The sequence below is a fragment of the Schistocerca gregaria genome, chromosome 3 (genome assembly GCF_023897955.1).
Source record: "Schistocerca gregaria isolate iqSchGreg1 chromosome 3, iqSchGreg1.2, whole genome shotgun sequence".
NCBI classification, from domain to species: Eukaryota; Metazoa; Arthropoda; class Insecta; order Orthoptera; family Acrididae; genus Schistocerca; species Schistocerca gregaria.
In genome coordinates, this window is record NC_064922.1 from 211,207,284 (window position 1) to 211,234,922 (window position 27,639).

The 27,639-nt window shown below is 36.5% G+C and overlaps 1 protein-coding gene across 4 annotated transcripts in view; it reads left to right on the forward strand.

Annotated features, from left to right (window-relative positions):
* Positions 1 to 9,889, forward strand: part of LOC126354519 (TATA element modulatory factor) — a 136,899-nt gene extending 127,010 nt beyond the window's left edge. For all 4 annotated transcript variants that reach the window (XM_050004240.1, XM_050004239.1, XM_050004238.1 and 1 more), the window contains exon 20: positions 9,500 to 9,889. In XM_050004240.1, the coding sequence (XP_049860197.1) occupies positions 9,500 to 9,535 (36 nt within the window). In that variant the 3' untranslated portion in view covers positions 9,536 to 9,889. The remainder of the gene's footprint in view (positions 1 to 9,499) is intronic.
* The last annotated feature ends 17,750 nt before the right edge of the window (positions 9,890 to 27,639 follow it).

Genomic DNA, 27,639 nt, shown 5'->3' on the forward strand with positions numbered 1-27,639 from the left:
CTAATGCGCCAACATATTGTGATGTAGTTAAGAGCAATTTATCCAGATATCGATGCAGTGAACAGTTGCGAACAAAACCATTTAATATGTATTGAAACTTCCAACACTTGTCACTGTGTCTTATTCAGTCTTTGATCGACCATCAGTTAAAGAGAGAAAGAATAAACCACCACCATTGAAGTAGTGAACAGGTAACCCACGATAAGTAGCGTTCATTTGATTGATTACTATTTCCCCTCATAAGATGTATGAGTCTTCAGATATTCATTTCCCTAATAGCAACATTTAATGTGTTGTCACTATGGTAAAGAATATCTGAAGATGCCCACCTCTGATGAGCAAAACTAGTAAGAAATCAAATAACACAAGAACTTTAGTGATTTAGCTATACATAAATTCAGTAAGCATTCTAGGAGAAAGTGACACCTAATCGATAAAACACAGTCACCTGCAATTACAGTTTTAATTAGAATCATTTGTTGACCATTTAAGTAGTACTGCTATCTTTAGTGTTGTAATTAACTGATATTGAACTCATTACTTATCGCGGGCTTCTGGAACATTCAAAGCTGAACATGCCTTTTCTCTGTGGGAGTATTGTCTTGCTGTATAATGGCAATAATGCCATAGCACTAGTGGTCATGAGCCATCTTGGTGTGTGAAAAAGAATCAGTGTTGAGCTCCCACACATGGCATTTGTGTGCAGCTTCATCATGGATAGATAGTATGAGAAATTTTGTAGAAAAATAATTAAGAAAAATTTTCAGTAATTCAGTTATTTCACAGAAAGGTGCATGGATTAATTATGAGATTTATGGTTGAACCATTGTCATGTTTTTGAATCAGTAATTGTTATGGATGGACATATTGATAGTGGAACATAAAATGAAAAGGCATCTGTAATCAGTGATTACATGTTTTAATTAACATGGAAATGCAGTGTAGCGATGGTTACTTCAGTATGAATGTGAAAACAAGCACAACTGTTAACAACAAGATTGGACGGGCATAGTGTTTTAAGTGTCAGTAAAATAATCTTACTTGTACTGTTGCTATTCTGAAGTGACATTTTCATTTATTAACTGAATAAATTAATTATTTGAAAAGTGTGGGGGACACACATTTGTATTAAAAACATGGTCAGATTTATTTCGTAACGAAGTGTGATCTCTGTTTAAAGCTCACAGTACTTGAGTCCGATAACCACGAAATTAATCAAAAAAGACATTAATAAAAAGGAGCTGTACAACCACAATAAATAATTATGTTTCAAATGTCTTTATTGGGAGCTAGTCTCTCTCATGAAAGTTTTTCCAAATTCTTTAGCAAAGTTTAAGATTCACTGCACTTGTGAAAAGTCCACACACATCCTATTTTACAATAAATCAAAGTTAATTTGATGCTCCGGCGTGATTAAATCAAATTTATAGCAAATCAAAGGCTTGTAATATCTCATCAAAGAAGTGTGAGGGATCTTTATATAAAATGCAGGACCATGCTCCAATTTTTATAAAAGATATTATAAAAACACCTAAGGACATCATTATATTAGATTAGATGAATACTTGTTCCATAGATCATGAATACGACACTACGTAATGATGTGGAGCGTATCAGGTTAATCAAAGATGTCTGTACGCGATATTACATTACTCAAAATATTTCATGACACTAATGTTTAAGTAAGTTTTTTTCCCTCCCTTAATTTATATCTAAAAATTCAGCCAATGAGTAGGAGGAGTTGTCATCTAGAAATTCTTTTAATTTATTTTTAAATGTTGGTTGACTATCTGTTAGGCTTTTGATGCTGTTTGGCAGGTGACCAAAGACTTTTGTCAGTCAGATTTAACCCTGCATAGTGAAGATCATCCTTTCTCCTGGTGTTATAGCTATGCACACTGCTATTACTTTTGAACTGGGTTGGATTATTAACAACAAATTTCATAAGTGAATATATATACTGTGAGGTTACTGTGGGGATCCCTAGATCCTTAAATAGATGTCTGCAGGATGACCGTGGGTGGGCTCCAGCAATTATTCTGATTACACGTTTTTGAGCAATGAATACTTTTCTACTCAACGATGAATTACCCCAGAATATGATGCCATATGAAAGCAGTGAATGAAAGTAGGCATAGTAAGCTAATTTACTGAGATTCTTATCACCAAAATTTGCAATAACCCTAATAGCATACGTAGCTGAACTCAGACGTTTCAGCAGACCATCAATGTGTTGCTTCGAGTTTTACCTCTCATCAATGGACACACCTAAAATTTTTGAAAATTCTACCTTAGCTACAGACTTCTGTTCAAAGTCTATATTTATTACTGGAGTTGTGCCATTTACTGTAAGGAACTGTATATACTGTGTTTTATCAAAATTTAAAGCGAGTCCGTTTGCTGAGAACCACTTAATAATTTTGTGAAAAAAAATCATTTACAATTACATCACCTAGTTCTTGGTTTTTGGATGTTATTACTATACTTGTATCATCAGCAAAAAGAACTAACTTTGCATCTTCTTCAATATGGAATGGTAAGTCATTAATGTATATCAAGAACAGTAAAGGACCTATGACCGAACCCTGTGGGACCCCGTACTTGATAGCCCCTCAGTTTGAGGAATCAGCTGTTGTTTTAACATTACATGAATCACTTATTTCAACTTTCTGCATTCTTCCAGTTAAGTATGAATTAAACCATTTGTGCACTGCCCCCCTCAAACCATAATGATTTAGCTTATCTAAAAGAATTCCATGATTTACACAATCAAAGGCCTTTGAGAGATCACAAAAAATACCAATGGGTGATGTCCGGTTATTCAGAGCATTTAATATTTGATCAGTGAAAGGGTATATAGCATTTTCTGTTGAAAAGCCTTTCTGAAAACCAAACTGATATTTTGTTAGTACTTTATTTTTACAAATATGGGAGGCTACTCTTGAATACATTACTTTCTCAAAAATTTTTGATAGGGCTGTCAGAAGAGAGATTGGGTGATAGTTGTTGACATCCGACGTATCCCCCTTTTTATGCAATGGTTTTACAATGGCATATTTCAGTCTATCGGGGAAAACACCCTGCTCAAAAGAGCTATTACATACGTGGCTGAGAATCCTACTTATCTGTGGGGAACAAGCTTTAAGTATCTTGCTGGAAATGCCATCAATTCTGTAAGAGCTTTTACTTTTCAGTGGGTTTATTATTTTACTGATTTCAGAGGGAGAGGTTGGTGGAAATACAGTTGTTTCAAACTGCACAGGTATGGCCTCTTCTATTAGAAGCCTTGCCTCTTCTAGTGCAGATCTAGATCCTATTTTCTCCACAACATTTAAAAAATGATTATTAAAAATATTTCCAATTTCTGATTGTTTGTTAGTACACTTGTCATTTAGTTTTATGGCACTAAAGTCTTGCTGTGCTCTTATTAAAGATCTTATAAAAGTTCAACTACAAAGTCCTCTTACAGTGTAATATAGGTTTAATATTACCACAAATATGCTGAGATTTCAAACCAAGGCCCCTACAAAAACTGTTCAAAGTTATTTACAAAGCTTACAAGACATTCAAAGTCTTGAAAATTTTGTATTTTGCTGAAGGCAATGTGGGATTGACATCTGAAGCGACAGCAACACAACAGCCTTCAAGGCTGACATTCCATTCTTTTACACCCAGAAACAGAGGTAGAACTCTATATCCATTTCACCTCTAGTTACAGTTAAAAGTGTAAACTGTATCTTCTAAAGTGGTGGATCATTATTAAAGATAAATACATGTTGATGTACAATCAGACCATTATTGGATCACTTTATTGTTTGTCTCTCTCTGTTTGCCCAAATATTAATAGCCCTTTCTCTCAGGAATGGATAGACGCATCATGTTGACATTCAGGTCACATATTAAGATCCACAGTGCTTGGTGGTGAGAAAAACTGAGCTTCCAAGTCAGTGTAATCAAAAGATACAGGTAATTATGAAACATATTTTCACACTTGCAAACTAACTCATCAAAACCTTCCAGCTACTTCATGTTGGCCTAGAACCATGAAATTTGGCAAGAAGCAAGGTTTCATTGTACAGGTGAAGTGAAAAAATCCAAAAATTTTGCATTTGTAATTATATTACACTAGGGGAAAAAACTTTATTTGTCTTTTTTGACAAAATAAGGTAATTGGATAGATAAAAAAATTCTGCTCACCAAGTGGCGGCAGAACACACACATAAAAGATTATATAGGCAAGTTTTCCTTCTCATCCCGTCTAGTAAGTCTCCCTGAAATCTACCCATTTTCCTACATCTCTCCAGTCCTTTTCCTTCACCTCTCTTCCTTCCTGTCAACCCTTCTGTCTGGAGGAGGAGCCACTGGCTCTGAAAGCTTGCCTAATATAATCTTTTATATGTGTGTTCTGTCATCACTTGGTGAGTAGATTTTTTTATTTATCCAATTCCCCCTCCCCCCCCCCCCCTTTTTGTCTTTTTTTATCCGACTGTCTGACTGTCCATCTGTCCTTCTGTTAAGACCCCTTTTTCTCAGGAACTGGTAGACATATCATCTAGAAATTGTCACATTTAAGCTCTACAGTCCCTTGACAGTGTAGGAAATTGAAGCTTCTATGTTAATGCAATCAAAAGATGTGGCCATTCATGTCACATATTTTAATTATTACAAACTCCCTTAGTAAAACTTATAGGGTACTTTACGTTGACCTAGAATCATGAACTTATGCAAGAAGCAAGGTTCTGTTGTCATATGTTATCCAGCTTCAAACTTGAAATTAAAATATTCTCAGAAGTCTTGAAATCCCTGGGACCGATATCTTGCCAGTACCAATGTCAAAAACAGGCAAAAAACATTGAGATTCTCTAGTCCTGGAATGGATAAACTGTCTATGTACATAATTAAGATTGTATGGAACCCTCCAAGTGCGAGTTGTAGTTGTACCTGGCCAATTTTTAATGAAAGTTTGCTATTTGTTCAGTGTTCACTTTAGCAGTAATTGTATATTGAGACTTCTCACTTCAGCAGAAACCAATTTCTCGTTGGACAAAAATAGCTTATATATTTGTCTGTCTTTCTGTTGCTCTCTGTTATAATTGTTTTCATTGAGTTGCATTTTGAAATCAGCATTGCTTGTGGGTGCTATTTTATGAGTGACTGGGCTGATGGTGGTCATTTCCTGAATGTGAGGAATTGACATATGTTAGTTTTTTTGTGAATTATGAGATGTAGAAAATTTAACTTTTTTTTGTTTCTGTTTTATTTCAGTAGTGAGAGGATTTTTATAAATTGTTGCATCTGATTGGGTGTTTATCTATAGGACAAATGATTAATCTATGTAATAATGCCAGTATATTACACTACATTACTTAGACACCACTCAAAAATATTATTTTCAGTACAACTTAAGAAGACATCAGCAAGGGATTCACTGACTAGTGATCCCATGGGGAGGTCTTCCAGCTCTGAAAGTGGAATTGGTTGTTGAATGAGTAGTAGTTTGCTCCTGATCTTCAACCTGACGCTATTCACACTACTGTGTTGTTAATAGTTCATAAGTTTTCTTTTTTCCATTTTTGATTTGTTTTTTGTATGCCCAATTTCATAGTCCCAGAGTCTGATGTTATTTACCCGTACTAAATTGTCAGGTGACAGTGATGGTTCCATATGGCTAGCGCCATCACATCTCTTGCACAGTGAACTGTATCTGAACGCTCTTGAGGACTGGATGGTAGTCCACCACATTTCAAGTTCTTGACAACATATGTGGCTTTGCACTGGGGTGATAGAATTCATGGGATACTTCCTAACATTGTGTTGGACCTCCTTTTGGCCATAATAGTAGAGCAACTTGATGTGGCAAGAACTTAACAAGTCTTTGAAAGTCTCCTGCACAGATATTGAGCCATGCTGCCACTGTAGCCATCCATAATTGTGGAAGTGTTACTGGTCCAGGATTTTGTGCACCCCATGCGATTATCTCTCATAAATGTTCAATAGGATTCATGATAGGCAATCTGGGTGGCCAAATCATTTACTTAAATTGTTCAAAATATTCTTCAAACCAATTGTAATAAGTTGTGGCCTTGTGACATGGCACATCCTTGTTTGGGAACGTGAAGTCCATGAATGGCTGTAAATGGCCTTCAGGTAGCCAAACATAATAATTTACAGTTAGTTATTGATTCACTTGGGCCAGAGGACCCAGTCCATTCCATGTAAACACCATCCACACCATTATGGAGCTACCCCAAGCTTACACGATGCCTTGTTGACAGCATGGTTCTACATCTACATCCACATCCATACTCCACAAGCCACCTGACAGTGTGTGACGGAGGGTACCTTGAGTACCTCTATTGGTTCACCCTTCTGTTCCAGTCTCATATTGTTCGTGGAAAGGAGGATCATCGGTATGCCTCTCTCATTTTATCCTCATGGTCTCTTCGCGAGATATACATAGGAGGGTGCAATATATTGCTTGACTCCTCAGTGAAGGTATGTTCTCAAAACTTCAACAAAAGCCCGTACCGAGCTACTAAGTGTCTCTCCTGCAGAGTCTTCCACTGGAGTTTATCTATCATCTCCGTAACGCTTTCACGATTACTAAATGATCCTGTAACGAAGCGCGCTGCTCTCTATTGGATCTTCTCTATCTGTTCTATCAACCCTATCTGGTACGGATCCCACACTTCTGACCATTTTTCAAGCAGTGGGCGAAAAAGCGTACTGTAACCTACTTCCTTTGTTTTTGGATTGCATTTCCTTAGGATTCTTCCAATGAATCTGTCTGGCATCTGCTTTAACGACGATCAACTTTATATGATCATTCCATTTTAAATCAATCTTAATGCCTACTCCCAGATAATTTATGGAATTAACTGCTTCCAGTTGCTGACCTGCTATATTGTAGCTAAATGATAAGGGATCTTGCTTTCTATGTATTTGCAGCACATTACACTTGTCGACATTGAGATTCAATTGCCATTCCCTACACCATGCGTCAATTTGCTGCAGATCCTCCTCCATTTCAGTACAATTTTCCATTGTTACAACCTCTCGATATACCACAGCATCATCTGCAAAAAGCCTCAGTGAACTTCCAGTGTCATCCACAAGGTCATTTATGTATATTGTGAATAGCAACGGTCCTATGACACCCCCCTGCGGCACACCTGAAATCATTCTTACTTCGGAAGACTTCTCTCCGTTGAGAATGACATGCTGTGTTCTGTTATCTAGGAACTCTTCAGTCCCATCACACAATTGGTCTGATAGTCCATATGCTCTTACTTTGTTCATTAAATGACTGTGGAGAACTGCATCGAACGCCTTGCGGAAGTCAATAAACACGGCATCTACCTGGGAACCCATGTCTATGGCCCTCTGAGTCTCGTGGACGAATAGTGCGAGCTGGGTTTCACACGATCGTCGTTTTTGAAACCCGTGCTGATTCCTACAGAGTAGATTTCTAGTCTACAGAAAAGTCATTATACTCGAACATAATAACTGTTCCATGGCCTTATGTGGTCTGCACCACACTTGAACACTTTGATCATGTTTTACCAACTGAAATTGGTACTAATCTGACCAGGTCTCAATTTTCCAGGCAATTAGGGTCCAACTGATTTGGTGACAAGGTCAGGAGAGGCACTGCAGGCAATGTCATACTGTTAGCAATGGCACTTGTATTGGTCATGTGTTGCTATAGCCTATTAATGCAAACTTTTTCCACACTGTCCTGAGGAATACATTTGTCATATGGTCCACCTTGATTTCTGTGGTTATTATACGCAGTGTTGCTTGTCTGTTTGTACTGATAACTCTACACAAATGCTGCTGCTATCAGTCTAAGCAAAGGGCACTATGTTGTCCATGGTGAAAGATAATGTCTGAAATTTGGAATTCTCAGCAATGTCTTGACACTGTGGATCTCAGATTATTAAATTCCCAATCAATTTCTGAAACATAATGTCATGTGTATCTAGCACCAACTGTCATTTTGCATTCAAAGTATGTTAATTCCCGCCTTGTGGCCATAATTGTGTTGGAAACCTTTCCACATTGATCACCTGAGTACAAATTACAGCCCCACCAATGCACTGCCCCTTTACACCTTGTGTACTCAATACTACCACCATCTGTAACTGAGCATGTCGCCGTCCCATGACTTTTGTCACCTTAGTGTACAGGTATGTGTACTGTGACAAGGGCCAATGGTTATGGTGGAACAGACTCAGGAAAAAGAGTTGAAGAAAATATATATTTTTATAACATACTCATAATAAGAGGTGGAGTTCCTGTTGTTAATCATGATAAAGATTTCCTTGAATACTTTCATGTAACTGCTAACAAACAGTGATGGAAGGAAATTTGTTTCATTCTGTTACACAACATTTTGTAGTAGCATTGAATATTTATGTCTATATAAATCACAGTGCAAACGAGTGACATAAATGTAGTGTCACAAAACCTGGAAACACCTTCATTACAAGAAAAGGCAGGCAGATCATGAGAAGAAAACCTATCACATGAGTCAGTAGCAGCAGCTATAAGCGAAGTCCAAAGAGCAAAACAAATACAGTTCTGATGACCGACACTTTATTATGAAGGCCAGACCAATACCACTGTAGGACATAGGCACATGTAAATACTGAAGTGGCTTCCAACAGGATGGAGCCAGCTGTTTATTGGCCCAGGTGGCTGACTCACTTTTATGTGTACACTAACTCAAGCCAGATGGCCCCCAGACTTCCTGCTGGTGGATGTCACAGCAATTACAGAGAGTGACAGTGTAATTTCTACATCCATGTCTGACTGGGCTACTAAACAAAGGATCTGTACTTAAGCAGAACTATATCAGCTTATTATACAGCTACACAACTTTTAATTACATGATTGATTTTGTTTTCCATGTCAGTACACTGCTTGACAGGAAATAGTGCAATATAATGCCATCATAGTTGACATTACCAACAGCATCATTTATCTGTAATAAAATCTCAGATTTGTAATAGTTACAAAAGTGAGGTAAGGGTTGGTTTTCATACGATTTTTAGGTTTTTCTTGTATGGTTTGTAGGATATACATTTTCACGTTGATTATTTCCATTTTGCACAATATTTGGATGACTGACCTCAATACAGTCATCTGCTCAGTCAACAGTGTTTCTCCTTTTCCATCTGAATAAAAATTAAAATAAATTAACAACACATTGTGATAATGTGAAGAAAAAATATGGCACTAAGCATGTGTTTCACTACTCTTAACTTTGTTTCTGTGAACCACTCCCATCTTCCTGTGAAATAAAATGTTCGCATTGTTAAACTATTACAATTCTGGAACTGAACAGTAGATACATAGTGACACTTTTTTAGAATAAATAAATACAACTTATCACAGAAAAATAAAAGAAAGAGGATCTAAGTTATATTCAGGTTTGTGTACATTATTGTTTTGTTATAAATTTAATTAGAAAGTAAAAATGAGTTTTTTGTTTCAGATTGACCAGCTCTTAAAAAAGGAGTCACCCTCTTGAGAAAACAAATTTAAAGTAAAGAGAACGGAATGTATCCCAGAATGCATGCTACTTGATCATATGGTGCATGAAGCAGCTGTGATCCATATTGTCCATTTTATGAGATTATTAATTTTTCTGCAACAGACTGCAGTTTTTTGACTGAGCCTCCTCTATATTGAGTACAGTTACTGTTGATACCATTTTATTAAAGCTTATTCATTATCTGTGATTTTGTAACCTATTTGAAAAGCTTGTTGTTCTACAACTTTGCTTCAAAGAAACCATTTTTCCATCAACTTTACAGCTATTACTCTATTACATTTATAACAGTGAGTGATCAACAGTTTTCTCTTGTTAATTGCTGCTACAGTTAGAATTAAATAGGTGCTTTATAGTGTAATTGTTACACAATCAGTACACATATAATAGCAATTGTGGAAAGGTCAGAAATGGAACTTCAGACTTCCATATTTCTTTGCATTTATTTTATACTTTTTTCCATTCATTGAACTGCATATATCTGCTGCTGGTGATGCTGAACTGATATATAGATATTTATTATGTTGTGATATGCAACATGCACTTATGCTGCATCATGAGTGAGGGAAACTGCTCACCACCAGATTAGCTTTGCTCATGCTTGCTATGAAACAGTATTGTGATTGTACAGTATAGAGCATTGTATATAGCAGGAATGCCAGAGAGTAATATGTGAAGATAGAGCTGGTGAAAAAAATATAAACTTCAGTTTATACAATTTTCCAGCATTCACTTTGTTTTGAATCATTGTATGAAATTTTCTTGCACTTAAATATTGGTTGAAAATATTTATTAGTGTGTTCTTCAGAATGCACATTTTATACATATGTATATGATGATGTTGATATTGTATTGTACAGACAAACCACAGTTTTATATTTTATAATGGTTACAGAAGACCATATAAATGACAACACACTGTGCATAAACTGAAATAAATATACCACTATCTAATTGGCTCAGTAAACAAAAAGTTTGATTTACAATTTTTATTTGGTATTTTGCCGATCACAATCCCTGATTAAATTACAAATTATTTTTTATGCCTTACAGAACAAGATTATAATGTGCTGGTGAAGGTGATTAACCCCAAACATAAATTCACTTTTTCAATTGTTGTCTTGGGGTGCTACAGATTAGCATGGTGTGTCAATCTATCTGATTTTCATTTCTGTTCTCCTCTGACACTAAGCAGACAACATCCTAGGTCACAGTTATCTATACTGTGTTCTTCCATTGTGTTGGCATCATTGTAGGAGCCTCTTGTAACTTTGAAAATATGAAGTATAAAAGTACTTTCATTTCCTTACCACAATCAGTGGAAAGATGCAGAATACTGAAAGATCAAGAAAGAATGGCAGTTGATTTCATCAATAAAATGTACACCTTATGATTCTTTATTAGAATATAAGTGCATGAAACAGACATTTACAGTAATAATTGTTGAAAGTACACTTTTTACTACTGTACAGTTTGCAGAATTTGCCTCTGACACAATTCTGATATGCTCTTCCAAATATGTTGCAATATGTCTTGTTGTGCTGTTATGAATTTATTATTGAAAAACATCTATAACTTGGTCAGTGTTTTTCATTAATTGTGCAGTGTCATTCAAATTCTCATACCTTAGACCAGAGTCAGCCAAGCCTTACAAAACTTCACATGTGCACAGTGTACTGCACGCATGCATTCCATTACTCAGCCCGTCTCAGCATTACTCGGTACATATCTGCTTCTTCAAGGTTCATCACAGCTTTCTTTTGTCCTTTTCAGAAGTGCTCAGTGCAGCATGACATTTCATTCAGAAGTGCGATGCAACACTGTTTCTTCCGGCATGTGATGCACCATTTTCCAGTAGGCATGACTTTCTTCAGTTTGGCAGAATCATAGTGGCAGCACTGTTTATCCCTCACTGTTTGCTTGTGGTACAAAGGAAGTGGCTGTTGCAGTGGGACAAACACAGTGGAACAATAGGCAGTCAAGTGATCACCACAAGCCTTAAAATAGAAGGGGAGTCATAGTACTTTTTCGAAGAGAAGGATGAGAATTTTCAGTGTCTATTATGCAGCTGCTTAATCATTGGGCACAATTATAGAGTGGCATCATGGCATGATGCTTGAGGAACTTAAACATTTAGGCAACAAAAACAAAAAAATTACAATGATCAACTGACAATTTTTATAGGATTCATTGTTTTGTACTTCAAGAAGCACTTTATACTAAATTTCCAAGCATGAGCACATGATGAAATTAGTGGTACAGATAGTAAATTGTCATAAGTCAAATGAATTATTATACTTGTCAGTTTTAATAGTTTTGTATGGAATTGGATGACGAGATTAGGGACATTATATATTACAGTGAAATTCGTTGCAATGCCATCAATTGATGGGAGCGAAAGTTTCAGGACACTGTGTATCAGTCAATTTGACGGGTTATGATTTTTCCCAATTTTAAATATGAAATTGCAAATATTGGTGGGCTTGGCTGGTCTTCATTGTGTTGCAGGAGACATGTAGTTCCTAAAACAGCCATAAAAAAGGCTGACATCCTAAGAAATAGTAAGTTTTATGTGGCCTTCATTCTAAATGTTAAGACAGGTTTCATACCTGCAGCAGTTTTTCAGTTTAAGACCCACTATCCTTTAATTTCTGATGGAAATGGGAAAGCAAGGACCAGAATTACAAAATCCAAACTTTACTGCAGACCTCACATTTTAATAGAATTGACTGCTCACTTGAACATCCAAGTAGTGCATTGAAAGATGAGAAGCAACGTATTTCTCCTTTGATGGGGGAAGTGGAAACAATTAAAAAGAAAATCTGACTGTGGAAGGGACAATTTCCCTCGGTTCTCTTCTTTAAAGGAAATGCAACTTTTGAAGAATTCATTGCAGCATATTGAAAGCATAATAGGAACAGTTTTCGAAATGTTTTCAGAACTCTGCCAATCTTACATCCATTTTTGAGCAGTTTTCAAGGCTGTCTTTTCAGTTGAAAGTTGCACTGTGCAGGTGCATATGGAACTGATCAATTTGCAGTGTATTTCAAGTTTAAAAGACAGATTTTCTTACATTAAAGCTGTCCATGAGTTCCATGAAGTTTTTCTTTGGAAGAGATTCTGTATCTCCATAATGAGACTGCAAAAGTTATATCAGTTTGTCAGTCAATATATGAATGTTACAGGTTCTTAAAAAGAAAAAAAAAGAAAAAAAAAATCTTAACCACGGCCAAGCAGTTCTAGGCACTTCAGTCTGGAACCGCGCGACTGCTACTGTCGCAGGTTCGAACCCTGCCGCGGGCATGGATGTGTGTGATGTGCTTAGGTTGGTTAGGTTTAAATAGTTCTAAGTTCTAGGGGACTGATGACCTCAGATGTTAAGTCCCACAGTGCTCAGAGCCATTTTTTGAACTAAACAACAAAATTACGTGGCAGCCTGAGGAAAATCTGTGAAACAGTCTGTGTTTGTCTTTGTGTCAACCATTCGTACGTCATAAAAATTTTGTTTTGTTTGTGATCTCTCTTATTGAGAAATGGTGCCATTATAATGTCACTAGAGTAGTTCCAGATAGTAAAATCTGTCTTTAAGTACCCGTAAAAGAAACACTTGCTCCACCTTTACCTTCGTGCTAGAGAGACTAGTTGTTTCTGACTTTCTATATTCAAAAAAGGGAACAATGTGCCACACACAATATTGCTGGTGTATTGTAGCTTACAAAAAAAAAAAAAAAATGAATATACAGTATTCTCTTGCACCAACAGTCAGTTACAATATAATTTTGCTTTTCATGTTAAGTAGAACAGAGCTTCAGATTTTCATATTTTTTAATAGAGCATAATATGTCTAATGCAGTGTGTGGCAGTGGGGAAAGTGTGCAGTCAGATGGAATAACCACATGCATGCAAGAGATCCGCACGTATGCAAAAGCTCCATATGCTTACAGAAATGTTGACTATCCCTGCTGTAGACAATTCAGTGTTTTTTTAAGTGATCTTAATGTCATAACTCATACTGTATTATCTTGAGCTTATATATCTGTGTGTGCCTTTATGGCCATTGTAGTTTAGGTTAAAACTTGTTAGGTTATCATACTGCATCATTTTCTGTTCTTTTTCCCAAGATTTCTGTGCCATTGGAGGATCCATTCAGTTATTTTTAGGAAGTTTTTTTTTCCCTACAACATGTCATCCTATATCCTCATTTATTGTGGATTTTTTTATGTAACATTCTGAGCTAAAAATTATGGATAAAACAGTCATATAGAAAAGAGTATCACACACTTTTCACAACACAGTAACTGATGCAAAACTATTTGCCTACAACACAAGATGTGGTGGTGGCCATAGTAAACAATGAAACACAGTTCCACACAAGCAGAAGACGTCATTGGACAACAATTTCTATCCAGCCAAGTGTCCCCTCTTCCCAACTCCCTCCCTCCTCCAAATACCCCAACAGCCCCTCCAGCAATGAGCAATAAACAAAAAATTCTGTGTCAAGCCAGTATATGACAATTTATTTTTAAGTATCGGCTTTTTGTATGCATAAACACCTGAAATTATGTTAAACATAAAACAAATAAATGTGCCTGATAGCAAAAAATACAAATAAATAGTTATTCCACAAAGTCACAATTCTCAGACATAACCAGTATGGCCACAATTAATTAATGGATAAAGCTACTATGTAATTGTGCAGTTGTTTGTGATACATGGGGATGTTTGTTAACACATGTTCACGTGGTGAGGCAAACTGTATATGTTGTTGTTGTCTTCAGTCTGAAGATTGGTTTCATGCAATTCTCCATGCAACTATATAGTGTAGAAGCCTCATTATCTCCAAATAACTACTGCTACCTACATCCTTCTGATTCTGCTTGCTGTCTTCATATCTTTCTCTCCCTCTGTGATGTTAAACCCCCACACTTCCCTCTAATACTGAATTGTTGATACCTTGATGTCTCAGAGTGTGTCCTATGAGCTGATCACTTCTTTTAATCTAGTTGTGCCACAAATTTTGTTGTTTCCCCGATTCTGTTCAGTGCTTCCTCATTAGTTACCATCTAATCTCCAGCATTCTACTGTAGTACCACATTTGAAAAGCTTCTATTCTCTTCTTGTCTAAACTGTTTATCATTCATGTTTCACTTCCATCTTGGCTACACCCTGCACAAATACCTTCAGAAAAGACTTCATAACACTTCATCTATATTCAATGTTAACAGAGATCTCTTCTTCAGAAATGCTTTTCTTGCTGTTGCTAGGCTACATTTTATATCCTCTCTACTTCAACCACTGTTTATTTTGCTGCCTAAATAGCAAAACTCATTTTCTTCTTTTAGTGCCTCATTTCCTAATCAGTATATAATTCAATGTTTTCAGAACGCATCCAGACATCTCAATATTTCCTTAACACTGAAGAAGGGGTTTACAGAGAGCTTGCAATTCAGAGATGATATGGTGTATAGCAACCCCCAGTGATGTTCCACAGCGTCAACAGTAGAGAAAATCAATGTGCACTGTCTGATTCCTCAATGCTCCATCACATGATCACCCATTTCCAAAGCAGTCAGTACTGTACAAGTTGACTGAGGTGGTAAGGAAATGTAGGCACCGCAGTCAACAATGTGAATGAATTTATATATAATGAGTACAATGTCAAGACTAGAGAAAAAGAAATGAATGACTGTAAAGTTGTTACCATGAGGAGAATAAGTGGAGCACTTTTCCTTTACTTAAAAATGTGACCAATCCCATAGGGAACATCCTCTGGAAAAATGGACTGACATGTATTTCAACTGAAATGAAGAAAAGAATTTTATAGCTAATAAATAGATTCAGAGAATGATCTGCAGACATCATGAGTCTATGCAGATATCATAGTGTATGTGAACAAACACAGAATGAGCAGCTGTAGAATGAGTTAAAGGTCATGGAAGAATGGGGGATGCTCAAATGGGCTCCAGTCAAGGCAGCCGAAGAAACACGTGGAAGGACATCAATAAAAGTTAGACACAACAAAACTCCATGATGAAATGCTGGAATTGCAGAAGCTGTCAAGAAGAAGAAACATAATGCATGGAGAGAATGGTTAAAAAACAGAATGGAATATAATATAGACAAATGGAAACGACTAAGCAGAGCTACTAAGAGAACGATAGCACTGGGAAAAATTAAAAAAAAAATGGTTGAGAATTTTCCGAATGACAAAGAGATATTATACCACATATTAGGTAACAGAAAGAATCAAAAAGAAAATACTTCAAAAGTCTTAAAGAAGGAAAACTTATGTGGGAGAAAGAAATAATTTTGAAAGTAAGGAAAAAGTACTTCCAGAAACTGTGAAGGAAAAGTGAAACAAATACACATGGTGAGACGAGAGAATAAAGAAATATCACCATCATAGAGGAAATCAAACGAGATCATCTGCAGATGAAGGATGTAGAGAAAGCTGTGTTATAAATGAATAATGACAATGCTCCTTGAGTAGATGACATCACATTGGAAATCATCAAAGCCACAGGACCTATCAGAACTCAATATCTGTATGAAATAATGAGAACAGTATGGACATATGGAAAGATTCATGACAATTGGACAAATGCCATTACTGTACCTATCTTTAAGAAGGGTAACAAGGCACTCTGTGAAAATTACAGTGGAATAACACTTTACTGTGCCACTGTGTGAAGAACTACGAAAAGATAATTCTACAGAAAATAAGGAATAAGATAGAACCACAATTAAGGGAAGAACAACAAGGATTTCGACCTATAAGGTCAACTGTAGATGACTTATTTACAACTAGACAGGTCGTAGAAAGGAAATGGGAAACTGGGAAACACACATTAGTTGCATTCATACATTTAAAAAAAGCTTATGACACTGTTAGAAGGGAAGAGATATGGCAAGATCTTAATAGGCTGGAATTGTCAAAAGAAATGCAACAGAGAATCAGAAACATAAATAATAAATACCAGAACTGTGTTATAATAGATGGCAAAAAATCAGAATGATTTATAATGAACAGAGAGGCTCAGCAAGGAAGCAGGCTCCCACCAGTGCTTTTTAATACAGTCTCGGACAACATTGTAAGGAAAGCTCACCAAGAATGAACAGCAGATGATATGAAAATCATAGCATATGCAGATGGTGTGATGACTTGGGAAGAAAATTAGTAAAAATTGGAAGAGTGAGTAAATACCTGGAAATAAGCGAACAAAAAGTGAAGCACTCTATCCTTTTCATAATATTGTCATTATTCTATCCTGGATTTTCCATTGTTTGAAAATGATAACAGAGCATGTTGTCTTGTTTGTGTGTGCCGTTAGAGAGTTTGTGGGATCACGTATTGGTTTCTCTGTTGAGAAACCTTTATGGATGCAGAACTGCACACATCTACATTTAATCCCAAATGCATCAATATCTACACTTCACACCAAACACGTCAGTCACGATGTCCTCTCCAGGATTGGGACTTTGTCAAAGCTTATATGTATCAACACAGTGCCTCATGCAGTCACAGAACTCTGAATTCTGCCTTCCAATAGGCATGCTGCACAACAGTGAGAAACTGGAGACACAATGATTACCGTGGTGCAATCCTAGGCTGTTAAAGGTTGGTTCTACCAGCCAATTTGAGAACGGTTTTGGGATGATTCCTACATTCGTCTAGTCATTTATTGGCCCTGGGTTATACTTTACATAATCAACCCAAAAAATGTACCTTTCAAAACATATTCTGTTAGCTACATCTATTATGGTGTAAAGTCAAGCACTGGCATGCTAGTCGGGAATGATAGAGAAGAGATGGCTGGGAGAAGACGTCAACCAATAGCATGCTGACTGACCCCTCTCCAGAACGACAACACGGACAGCAGCGGCTTCAAGATTAGGCACATGGATAGCGCGTCAACACTCATTACTTCACTTGTACAGATTTGGAATTGTTTATACTGAACCGGATTCATTATTTCATATGTCAACCGTTGCTTGTGACACTTCTGTTTAATTGTCAAAGTATTGTCAATTACTTTTTTGTAATAAAACTCTTCAATATGATGTGTTTGAACATTGTCTAGTGATCTGAGAAAGCAGGTTTCCTAGACACCCCATATTTGATGACAAACATGGAGACATAATAACATCAGTTGACAGTAAAAGATATAAATCAAGAAAATAAAACAATAAATCCATTAAAATGAACAGATGTGGAGTTTTATAAGGAAACTGTGCTATAGAAGGTATCAAAGTTAAGGAAGCCTTATTTTAAATCCTATTCCCTGTTTCTCCACTTGGAGGGGCATTAATGCAGCATTTTTATTGGTATCCAGCAGTATTTTCTACTCGTTCTGACTCTTATCCATATTTCAGATTTTTAATTTTTGGTTTAACCGAATAATATTTGAGTATGAATAAATTATTTTCAAAAATGTTTTCAAACTTTATTTCATAAATCCTTGGACAGCCTGGATTTAACTGTATGAGGATGAAATTTCAGGTCATTATATCAAAAATGTGACATTCATGTCCTTATGTTAGTTAGGTTTAAGTAGTTCTAAGTTCTAGGGGACTGATGACCTCGGATGTTAAGTCCCATCGTGCTCAGAGCCATCTATATTAATAACATAAAGATATGTGCTTTGCATGTATTATAGAAATATAAATATGTTTAATGTTTAGGTACCAAAGTAATCATGTTCAAAATACCAAGACAGATATTAATATTTTGAGACACAGTAAGTTTTGTTTACCGCTCACCAGATTTAGTTTATGAGGGACTCACTTTTTCAAACTCGCCAATCACTTATATCAAAATGTAACTTTTGACACTTGCTCCCTCTTAGAAAAAATTGTGCTGACACCCATGGACATACACACACCAGAGCTTCTCCCACTCGATGAAGTTTGCTGAACTGTAAACATCCCGTTAACTACAACTCATGTACAAAGCAGTAGAATTACTGAAGAGTGTAGTAAAGTTTCAAAATAATTCCTATGATGTGTAAGGAAACAACACTTACACATTTGAGACATTCTTGGAACAGAGGAGATGGTGATTTGATTTTCGTGAAACAGAAGCACTGTTCCAGTTATCAACACATATCAATCCACACAAAGTCCCCTATATATCCAGCTCATGGCTCAAAGATCCAAAAGCTTCTCACCAGATAACAGCATATGATAGATATGGAACATTAATGCCCTAATTCTCATTACTGCATACAACTTGGGAGCGTCATATGTGTTCACTCAACAACAAACAGGTTAAATGGCTCTGTGTGTGGTAAAAAGTCTCATCTTGTCTTTGTGGGCCATATGGGAGTGATACACAGAAGGCAACAAAATATTTCCAGATTTTCCACTTAGGGTTGGGTCTTGAGCTCTGTAAAATACTTTTGTGACATAGTTGAGATCAATCTTCAAGTGCAATTTTTTCACCATTTTTGTGACACATTCATGGTTCAAACGGTTCTGTCATAGTCCAGACCACTTTTCCTTGTATCTGTTTAATATTCACTGTTAGACCTATTTGGTATGGATCCCACACACTCAAGCAGTACTCTAAGATGGGTTGCACAAGAAGTTTGCAAGCAGTCTCCTGATATTCTGCCAACAAACCTATCTGCAACTTGCATTATCTATGGCTTTCCAAATATTTGTATAACTTGACATTCCAATTACAACCTACTGTTGATTTTATCATAGGTCACTGTGTTTTTGTGTTTCGTGTTGTGCACATTTTTACATTTCAGAACATTTAAAGAAGTTCGCAATCTGAGTACCACTTTGAAACTGTATCATGATCTCCCTGAATATATGTGAGGCTTTTTTTCAATACTACTTAATTGCTGATAACAGCATCACCTGCGAAGAGTCTGAGACTACTATTAATATTGATTACCAGGTTATCAGCATACAACATGAGTAGTACAGGCACCAACTCACATCACTACAGCACTACTTAAGTTATCTCTACATCTGTTGATGGCTCTCCATTCAAAACAACACAGTTTTCTCCCCACCAAGAAATTCTCAATCTAGTCACAAATTTTGTTTGATTTCCCATATGACCATACTTCTGTTAGTAAGTATTAGTTTGGCAATCAGTCGAAAACTGTTTGGAAGCCAATAAATACTGCATCTACTGACTGCTTTGATTTGTGGCTTCCAGGATGTCTTGTGAGAAAAGTACAACTTGGATTTACACGACTGATGTTTACAGAATCCATTCTGGTTGGCATGGAGGATGTCATTCTGTCCAAGATACCTCATTGTGCTTAAGCTCAGAATATTTCAATAAAGTAAAGTTTGTGCTGTTAGTGTATTCTTACACGCTATCCATTTGATTCTCTAGCAAGTAGCTGAAGTGGGAAGTTACAAAATAAGTGAAAAGTTTGTATAGTGTTGGCTCAGTTCTGTGTTTACTTTTTATTTCATCACGCAAAAAATACAGGTTAAATCGTTTTTGTTTCTCCGGAACTTATGAATTAGCATCCAAATTTAGGCCCAAACTTTCTAAGAAATTTAATATATTAATTGAGTAGTCTAGGAAGTTATTCTTGTTTTAACTTACACTAAAGCTAAAATTTGTTTGCCATGAGTGAGGGGTGTATAAATTGCTGTAGGATTGTTAGTTCTGGGGTGTGCAGTGAGAGTTGTTGCAGTTTCTTTCATGTGGGTGACTGTAGTGGCGTGGGGATTGGGGAAATAAACAAGGCTCACTGGTTGTGTAGGATTTGATGTAGAGATAGGAAGATAGTGGAACAGGAGGAGAAGATTGCTGCCCTTCAGGTGGAACTAGATAAAGCAAAACAAGGTTAAGGGGAGAGAAGGGACAAGAGAGGTGGGAAGTGACAACAGGTCGTAGAAGAAATGGGAATATGACTTTCTCAGACAGTTTTGTTGTCAATATGAGAAACAGGTTTGATCTGTTGTCACATTTGGAAACTGATGAGTCACAAGTAGATTTAGGAGTAGACAACACACAACAAACTTTCAAAAAGTGTTTGAAAAGTAAAAAGTCAGAAAAAGTTGTGAAAAAGAAGAAAGTTTTGTTGTTAGGTTGTTCACATGGTAAAGGTTTTGGCCTACTGTTGAAGGATGAACTAGAATCATGTTACCAGATCACAACCCTTTTTTTTTTTTAACTTAGTGCGAGTCAGGGTCAGGTGATAGAGGATGTAGGTTCACTTTGCAAAGACTTCACAAAGGAAGACAGTATGGTAATAGTGGGTGGGGTGGGCAAAAACATAGATAGGAACCCTAATTATTCAACTGAGATTGACCTGGTAAAGATAGTTTCAGCAACAAGACAGACTGGTGGTGGGCTTGTGTCTGTTCTGAGGCACCATGACCGGCCTCACTTAAACTCTTCTGTTAGGAGAGTTAATTTAGAGGTGGAACATCTGCTTGGATCAGGTATGGGGTCGTCGGTGTAGTTCCTGCTGACTCTATCAGCAGGTGGGACTATACTATGCACGGCCTTCACCTCAAGAGGGAAGGGAAGAAGGGAAGGAAAAACTGTCTGGGCTAATAGCGCAGATAACTTGATGGGGGGCGGGGGCACTGTCACAAGTGGTGAAGTAACAGTGGTTACAAGTGAAAGAACAGCACGTTCTTTTAAGGTAGGGAGGGTCAAAACAATAGATTTTCAGAGACAAGCTAAAAATGATATTCACATTGTAAAACAGGCAGCCAGAAAGTAAATTTTAATGTACACAATTCATGCAGACTGGAACTAGAGACACTCAAAAACTGACAAGAACGTTAGGTTCATCCAGTTATAATTCAGCCAGCGCACAAAATCGGTGATCCATATTGCATCAGAATATCTGAGGACAAAGGGGTAAGCTTAATCAGTTGCTTATTTGTGTTGAAGAATTAAAGTTGAGCAACCTAATTAATATAATCTGTTTCTCTAAACATCATGTGATCACCGGTATAGATATGTTAAATGTTGCAGGATTCATGTTTGCTTCTTACTTCAGTAGAGAAAATATGAAGAAAAGAGGAGATGCTACATTTGTCAGAAACTTTTGATTTCAAGAATATTGATATTAATAAATTTTCCTCAGAGCAGCAGTTAGAAGCTTGTGCAACAGAAGTAGTATTTCATGAAAAGTCCTTTATAATAGTAAATATATACAGATCATCTTCAGGCAATTTTAACCTCTTCATAAAAAATCTGGAAGCTCTTTTGTCCCATCTCACAGTAAAATACAAGGAAATAATCATAGCTGGTGATTTTAATGTGAATTTATTGAAAAGTGCTGTCAGTGAAAAGGTGACTCAAATCACACAGAAGTCAAAAAATAAATCATGGATTACACAAGGAATTAAGACATCACGTGGGACAAAAAGGAGACTGTATCTACTATCTAGGAACAGCTCTGTGTTAGCACTGTAATGCATTACAAAGAATACTGCAAAATATTGAAGCAAGTAATCCCGAAGTCAAAGCAGCTTTATTTGAGAAAAAGATAATTACATTGGGTAACAAAATAAAAACAGTATGGGATGTAGTAAACTTAGGGACAGGTGAGGCTAAAAAGGAAGAGGAACAGATAGCTGTAAAAATAAATGAGACTTTGGTAACAAGTGCATCTAGTGTTGCAAACCTCTTAAACAAATACTTCATTTCTGTCACTGACAGCTTGGCATTATCAGGTTCAGCGCACAGTGCAATGGAGTATATGAGACCAGTATCTAAAAATAACTTCAGTAAAATGGAAATGACTCACAAGTCTCCCAAAATCAGTAGCTTCCATCATAAAAATTCTTAAAATCTTAATCATTCTAGTGGGTATGATGACTGAAGTTAATCAAAGAGTGCTTATGTGAGTTTTCCATATTAAGTCTCTTATCAGTGGAATATTTCCAGACTGGTAAAAATATGCTGAAGTTAAGTCTCTTAACAAGAAGGGGGATAAAGAGATATTATCAAACTATTGACCAATTTCACTTCTGCCAACTTTCTCAAAAATATTTGAAAAGGTTGTGTTCAAGCATCTCCTTAAGCATCTGACTGCAAATAATAAATTGCCTAAGGCACAGTTTGAATTTCTTAAGGGTACTGATGTAGAGAAAGCTATTAACACTTACAGTGAGAATGTACTTAATTCATTAGATAATAAATTAGAGGCTACTGGCATTTTCTGTGCCCTGTCAAAAGCCTCTGACTGTGTGAACCACACCATTCTCTTAACTAAATTAGAATATTGTGGTGTCACTGTCAGTTCTGCGAAATGGTTTGAATCTTATCTGATTAACAGTTAACAAAGGGTGTTGTTGCAAAATACCTGTGCAGTAAGCAGTCAGACTTCATATGTTTTGGAATTAATTACATGCGGTGTTCCCCAAGGTTCCATCTTGGGTCCATTTCTTTTGCTTGTGTACATTAATGACCTCTCATCTGTTACATTGCCAGGTGCTCAGTTTGTTTTGTTTGCAGATGATACAAACATTGTAATAAGTAGCGATTCAAGTACAGATTTAGAAATAACTACTAATCAAATTTTCACTGACATTAATTAATGGTTTAAAGCTAATTCACTGTCATTAAATTTTGTGTGTATGTTTGTGTTTGTTTGTGTGTCTATCAACCTGTCAGTGCTTTCGTTTGGTAAGTCACATCATCTTTGTTTTTAGATATATTTTTCTCACTGTCATTAAAACTTTGGAAAGACCCACTATATGCAGTGCAGAACCTGTAAGAGATTTCCTTCCACCATGTGTATAACATATGAAGACATGCAGATCAAAGAGGTTGACAGTGTTAAATTTCTGGTATTACAAGTTGTTAATAAACTCAGTTGAGAAGGGCATACCACAGAATTGCTTAAGCACCTAAACAAGTCTGTGTTTGCAGTAAGAATGATGTCAGTTGTACGAGATATAAATATAAAACGACTTGTATATTTTGCTTACTTTCATTCTATTGTATCACACAAGATCATATTCTGGGTAAATCATCAAACCGAGCAAAAGTTTTTAGGGTGCGAAAGCATGTAATAAGAATTATTTGTGGTGTAAATTTGAGAACATCATGTAGAAACATGTCCAAGGAACTTTGTATTCTATCCACTGCTTCTCGGCATATTTATTACTTAATGAAATTTGTTGCAAATAATACATCTCTATTTCCAACCAATAGCTCAATACATAGTATCAATACTAGGAATAAGAATAATCTATGTAAAGACCTAAAATCAATTACCTTGCTCCAAAAAGGGGTCGGTACTTAGGCACAAATATTTTCAATAAATTGCCAGCAACCATTAAAAACTTGGCTTCAGATGGAGCACAGTTTAAACAGAGTTTGAAAGGCCATTTTATAGGCAACTCCTTCCACTCTATAGATGAATATTTTAACAGAGACTGGTAGGCCAGCTTAAGTAACAATGTCTGCTAGATTTCAGTTTTGACAGCACTTTGTCACAACACTCAAGATCAGGTATTTTGTGTATGGTAAATTTATTAATACTGCATAATAATGTTTCACTTTGACAGCATATTAATTCTCTAAATATTTGCTGTTCCAGTTTACTGTATTGTATTCACCTAGTTTGACAGTTCCTGACAAATGATCAGGGTAGTAAGTATTATATTCAAATGTTTTATGTTATACTTTCTGACATGTTCCACACACCCAAGAATCATATAATTTTTTGGTTCTTGGTCTATGGAGTGAAAACTGAATCTAATCATATCTATGTTCTGGATTTCAGTAGTAGTGGATGATAGTTATGTGGATCACTTCTGCTACACTTCTTGTAAAGAGATGTTACCTGTGCTTTCTTTCAACTACTGGGCATAGCTTTTTATTTCAATGATTTATGGTATATTACAGTTAACAGAGGGGTTAACTGAGTCACAAATTTTGTCTGGAATCTGATGAGGATTTAACCGGCCCTGAGGCCGTTTGAGTTTTACAGATTTCAGGCATTTCTCAGCACTGCTGACACTAGTATCTGTATCACTCATTCAGCCATGATGTGAGAATTAAACTGGAACAGTACTCCTGTGTCTTTCATTGTAACTGAGAATGTGTAAACAAAGTCACTCACTTTAGCCTCTGATTCACTACCCTCAATTTCAGTTCCTTTGTAATGCAAGAGTTTCTGGACACTAATTTTGACGCCACTGACAGTCTTTACATATGACCAGAATTTCATTACAGTTAGTGAGAGATGTTTTGATATAGTTTTGCTAAGATAGTCATGAAGAGTTCACATATCACAATTCTATCTCTATTGCCCTACAGTTTGTTTTACATCTACTGTTCAGTAGTTACTATTTCTTGAATTTATTTGTTGTGATCACAACATAAAGAAGCTGCCACATAACTGTTTTCAGTTGTGGAACAATCATCTTTAGATCTACCAAAAATAGAGGTAATAAGTTATCTGTCAATACAGGAATTGGCGAAAGTTCAAGATATACCTTTTTTAATATATTTAAAAATTATGGCAGGATTATGTACCATAGGTCAAAATGCAACAATGCAGGTGCACTACAAGCAGCACCTTGTCAAACTTCTCAAAATGTGTCCAATGCGCTGTCAACATGATAGCACCACAATATTAGCTGTTGTGCATCACCAAAAAGAATTTTCAAATTGAACAAGGGGGGGGGGGGGGGGGGGGGGAGCAGAGAGTCACACAGTTACAAAATAAGTACAGTAGGAAGAAGTATAGTTAGCTCTCCAATTAAAAGATATAGAAAAATAGAAATAACAAAAGCTGGCAGTTTTAAAATCTTAACAGTGCTTACAGTATTGGAAAATTTCATGAAAAGTCAGTCTTATAACAAAGTTGATTGAATCTCACAGCAGTTCTGTAAGAAACTGAGGGAGGGAGTAATAACATACAGCGACAGACACTGCTATGTATTCAAACTGACTACAGATACCTGTGGTGTCACCGCTAGACACCACACTTGCTAGGTGGTAGCCTTTAAATCGGCCGTGGTCCGGTAGTATACGTCGGACTCGCGTGTCGCCACTATCAATGATTGCAGACTGAGTGCCGCCACACGGCAGGTCTAGAGAGACTTCCTAGCACTCACCTCAGTTGTACAGCCGACTTTGCTAGTGATGGTTCACTGACTTCTATGCTCTCATTTGCCGAGACAATAGTTAGCATAGCCTTCAGCTACGTCATTTGCTACGACCTAGCAAGGCGCCATTATCAGTTACTATTGATACTGTGAATCATGTAATGTCAAGAGCGACGTTCATCCTTAATGGATTAAAGTTAAGTATTCCATCAGCTACGTCCGTTGTTTCTAAATTCTAATTTCCTTGCCCTGTTCCAGACCTCACGCCAGCCTGCGTGAGCTAAATCGCGTGCCTTTCGGCCTCCTCTAGTAACACGGTGTTGGCTCTCCTGCCAACCACAACAATACCCATGTTTGCAAAGTGCATAAAGTAATCACAGTTTTATTATAATGTAAGTAATTGGGAAAATTTGAAAAGAGGAAATAAAACAAGAAAACATAAATACTCTGTAGGATAAAGAGTAAGAGTATGTGACCAGAATCTTTTAAAATTCAAATTGAAATTCTCCTCTGCTGCCAGAGCATCAGTTCTTCACTTCATGCAGCCAGGTTCCGGTGAGGTGCAGTCACATACAGAAGTTCATGGCAATGTGGAAACTAGTGCTGATGTGTTATCCACAGTTTGCAGAATTTACAACCAAATCTTGAAGTTCACTCTAGATAAGAATATAGTTTGTTCAGGAATTGCTCTTCCTTATAATAAATATTTTAATCTCTTCAAATTCATTGAATAAATTCCCTTCAGCTACAGTGTGCAAAATTTTTGTTGTTGTTATATAATATACATTGAGCTTTCAACAGTGTGATTTCTCTCTTTTTTTGCAGATATGAAAGTGATGGGACAACAGCTGAATCCACTTACCTACCCACTTGTTACATAAGAACACACGCACATGCAAACACACACATGCTCTTTCACGCCAGGGGGGATATTAGTTGACTAGAAAATGTCTGGTAAAAACAGACTGCATTATGAATGAAACAGGCACAACACTGGTGTAATATTCTACAATATTTATTATTTGTTACACGAACCAGTTTTCAGCTGTTATACCATCATCATACACAAAGATAAGTATGTGGTGCAGTGAAATTTTGTCAGATCAAATATTTTAAACTAGTGCATCTTGAGTACCTCCAATTCCAGAGACAAAAATGTTAATGTTCCAAAACAAGAGTGATCATTTCAGTGTAGATGTGATGAAAGATTATTTAACTAAGACACAATATCCTACATTAACAAATGAGCTATAGACAAATTACAACAGTTGTACATAGAAGAAGATAATTGAACATTAAACTTTGGTAACATATTCCAATGATGTGACTGGACAAAACAATCTTATCTTTAATAGGTCCTAAATTCCAAGCAGATGATAAGATATGATAGTGATATTAAGCAAGTGAGTGAAGCAGCTATGATTATAAAAAGTAACTTTTTAACACAATGAGAGAAGTTATAGTAACTGAAATAAAGGTAAAAGGGTACGTGAGTAAGAGGGGTAATTTACAACATGGCCTGGATGGGATTGTGAGTAATATCTGGAGTTAGAAGAGGGGAGTAAGGGAACTGTGCCTGGTCATTGAGTACTAACCTAGGTGTTCATTAACTTGTTCACATTTTTAACTTCCATTATTTCAAGATAGTTCTTATTCTTTCCTTTATGGATGTGATGTAATATTAACATTTCACCTTGTAACTATGGCCTTCTTTAAGCAGGTGATCAGCAAAATTACAGTCTCCTTTTCTAAGTTTCTAACTTCTGTGGAGGCCCTCCAAACATCTACATATTGTTCTGCCAGATTCACCTGTATACACACATCAAAAAAAAGTTTGGGATCACCTCGGTTCCAAGAGTTCCGGAACCTGTACAGAAAACTGGAATAGAGATCAACATAAACATAATTTCCGCCCTTTTTATTGCTCATCAAAACCACACATTGCATGTTGTACCACCACACAGCGAGGCTTTCAGAGGTGATGGTTCAGATTGCTGTGTGGTACCTCTAATACCCAGTAGCAT